The sequence below is a fragment of the Monoraphidium neglectum genome (assembly GCF_000611645.1).
Source record: "Monoraphidium neglectum strain SAG 48.87 unplaced genomic scaffold scaffold04777, whole genome shotgun sequence".
In the NCBI taxonomy this organism is placed as follows: Eukaryota; Viridiplantae; Chlorophyta; class Chlorophyceae; order Sphaeropleales; family Selenastraceae; genus Monoraphidium; species Monoraphidium neglectum.
The window spans coordinates 1669-4436 of NW_014008852.1; the positions used below are offsets into that span (position 1 = coordinate 1669).

Genomic DNA, 2768 nt, shown 5'->3' on the forward strand with positions numbered 1-2768 from the left:
CCCCCTGTCCGCCGCCCACACCCCCCCCCCCGCCCCAACCACCCGCCCACCCTGTTCAACAGCCACATGAACACCCCTGTACCGCAACCCAGTCGGGCGTGCGCGCGTGCGCGCGCGCGCACACACACACACACACACACACCTCCCAAGCGCAGCTCCCACCTGAACACCGCGTCAGCCAACCGCTCCTCGCAGACCACCTGGCCGCCATGCGCCGAGGCGCCCACAAACCGCGCCGCGCCTCCGACGCCGGCGCCGCGGTAGCTCGCCCGGCCCCAGCGGTCGGGCTCCACGCCCGTCGGCACGCCCTCGCACACGCCCTAATAGGGGTTGGGGGGAGGGCCGTACGATGTTATTGTATGGGTCTGGGGATCAGGGTGACGTCATGCGGCCGCCCGCTACCTGAAGCGCCTAGGGCCTGCCTCTGTACCCATGCACCTGCCATGAGCGGCCGCGGCCGACGTGACGGCGGGCAGCAGGCCGGCCGCGGCGCGCAACGGCAGCGGCAGGCTCGAGCGGTTCACATCAGCACTGTGGCGGCCCGCCCTCAAGGGTGTGTGTGTAGGGGGGGGGGATGGAGGCACGGTGCAGCACCAAAATGCGCCGATTCCAGCATTGAGGCTTGACTGCGAGGGTTATGAGCCGTGTGGCTTGACTCCTGTCGCTTATCCCGTGACCGCCAGCTGGCATCAGACAAGCACACACATGCACGCGCCACATGCACGCGCGCGCGCACACACACACACACACACATACGCGTGCGCGCGCACACACACACACGCACACACAATACAAGAATACACACACGCACGCGTACGTGCACGCGGCCTCGCACCATCTTGAGCCTCGGCCCGCGGAACAGCAGCTCCCCACCCGCCTGGTCCGGCGCGTGCACCTCCGCCAACTCGGGCGCCGTCAGCAGCAGCCCCTGTGGCCAGGGCGCGTACATCAGCGCCTCCTGCGCCATCAGGCACCACCTCAGCGCGGCATCCGCGTTCGGGAACGCCAGCGTATACCGCAGGTCGCCGTCGCCCTCGGAACGGCCGCAGAGGTAGCCGCCCGACCCCGCCGCGTCCAAGGTTTCGAGCAGCGCCGCGCGCAGGACGGCGCCGAGGCGCCGGAGGTCCGCGTCGCGCCGCGGCCGCGCGAGCGCGCGCGCGCCCTCGACAGCGGCGGACACGAGCGCGACCGGCGGCGGCAGCAGGGGCGGCGGGGCGGCCGCGTCGGACGGGGAGAGCAGTGCGGAGGCGGTTCCAGGGGCGTCAAAGAAGCCGCGGTCGGTCTGGAGCCAGCTGTCTTGTGTCTCAAGGGTGCCGAGCCAGATCCTGGCCCGCCCCGCCAGGCAGAATGGCAGCACACTGTAGAAGCGAATCAGCTCGCCGCCCCCGCCCCCGCTGCCTGCGCGCGGCCCCGCCGCGGCCGCGGCGCGGCTGAAGTGGGCACCGCGGCCAGGGCCGGGCCGCACGAGGCCGAGCCGGACCGCGCAGCCGCCGTCCTCCGGCGGCCACAGGGGCTCCGGCGCTTCGTCCTTGGATTCGTGATCTCCGAGGTTGAGCCCTGGCACCATCCACTCCCCCATGTCAAGGCAGAGCAGCCCCAAGCCCGCCGGGCCCTCGTGCGCAGCGGCGCCGCGGCGCGCCCACGACAGCCAGGCGCTGCGTTGCAAAGCGCAAACCGAACGTGGCAGACGGGTGTAAGACAGTCAGGGCTTGTATGCTGCAATGGCCGCGGCAGCGCGTGCCGCCAGGGCCGCTGGCCCCGCCCCAGGTTGTTCTACGGCCGCCGCCTTGCAACGCCGCCGCTGGCAATTACCCTGGCCATTGGCCGCATTTGGGAGGGCCGCCTCCAGCGTAGAAGCACGTGATTCCGATCCGCCCTGCTGTCCAGCTCTGCATCGTCCATCGCGGCAGCGCCCCACACGACATCGGCAGTCGCATGCACAGATGACAAACAAGCCAGTTCAAAATCAGCGGCTCACCCGCACGGCCCCCAGATCGACCAGGGGCCGCGGCTGCCCGGCAGCTTCCTGTGGTCGAGCCCGTCCTCGTCGACCGCCCCCAGCTCCTGGCGGCGTTCCCTGACAGCCGAGAAGGTGCCCCCCTCGAGCAGCACCTGCCCGCCGTTGGCCGCGCCGCACACGGCTGCCGGGCCGGCGTTGCAGTTTTTGGAGGTTGGGAGGAGGAGGGGCGCGCGGGAGGGCGTCAGGGGCGAGTGCACGACGAGGGGGTGCGAAGTAGTCTTGCCCCGCAATGTGCACGCATGGGAGAAGGGGGCCAGCAAGCCGACCAGGCGCAGAAGGGCTAGGGATCATGCTGCGCGTCGACGCAACAAAACAGGCAGAACGACGAGACACGCGTCCCCGACCCCGACGCTAGCAAGTCAGAAGGGCCCTCACTCTTGGCGAGGCGCAACGGCGCGCAGCCGAACAGGTCGGCGGCGTCCCCCAGCACGCCGCTCGCCACGCCCATGCGGACGAGCAGCCCCTCCAGCAGCCGGCCCCGCGCCACGTCAGCGGCCCGCGGCGAGCTCGAGCCCCAGCCACGCAGGCCCCCAGCCCGGCCGCCGCCAAAGGGGCCCGCGGCGCCGCGCGAGACGCCAGCGCCGGGCCATCTGCCCGCGCGGCTGCCGGTCAGCGGCATGTGGCCGAGGAGAAGCTCCTCTTCGTAATCCTCGGGCCGCGCGCCGGAAGCGCTGCGCGCCGCCCCGAGGGCGCCGCTCGCCCCGCCGGCGCCGGCGGTGTCGGCGCCGCGTGCGGGGCCGTAGGCGGG

At 72.1% G+C, this 2768-nt stretch overlaps 1 protein-coding gene across 1 annotated transcript in view; it reads right to left on the minus strand.

The window, feature by feature from the left end:
* MNEG_14800 (hypothetical protein) overlaps nt 1-2639 on the minus strand; it is a gene marked incomplete at both ends in the record, with an annotated part of 4139 nt that extends 1500 nt beyond the window's left edge. The window contains 4 exons of the mRNA XM_014036729.1: nt 163-320; nt 836-1655; nt 1979-2141; nt 2396-2639. Of these exons, the coding sequence (XP_013892183.1) occupies nt 163-320; nt 836-1655; nt 1979-2141; nt 2396-2639 (1385 nt within the window). The remainder of the gene's footprint in view (nt 1-162; nt 321-835; nt 1656-1978; nt 2142-2395) is intronic.
* Between the last annotated feature and the right edge of the window lie 129 nt (nt 2640-2768).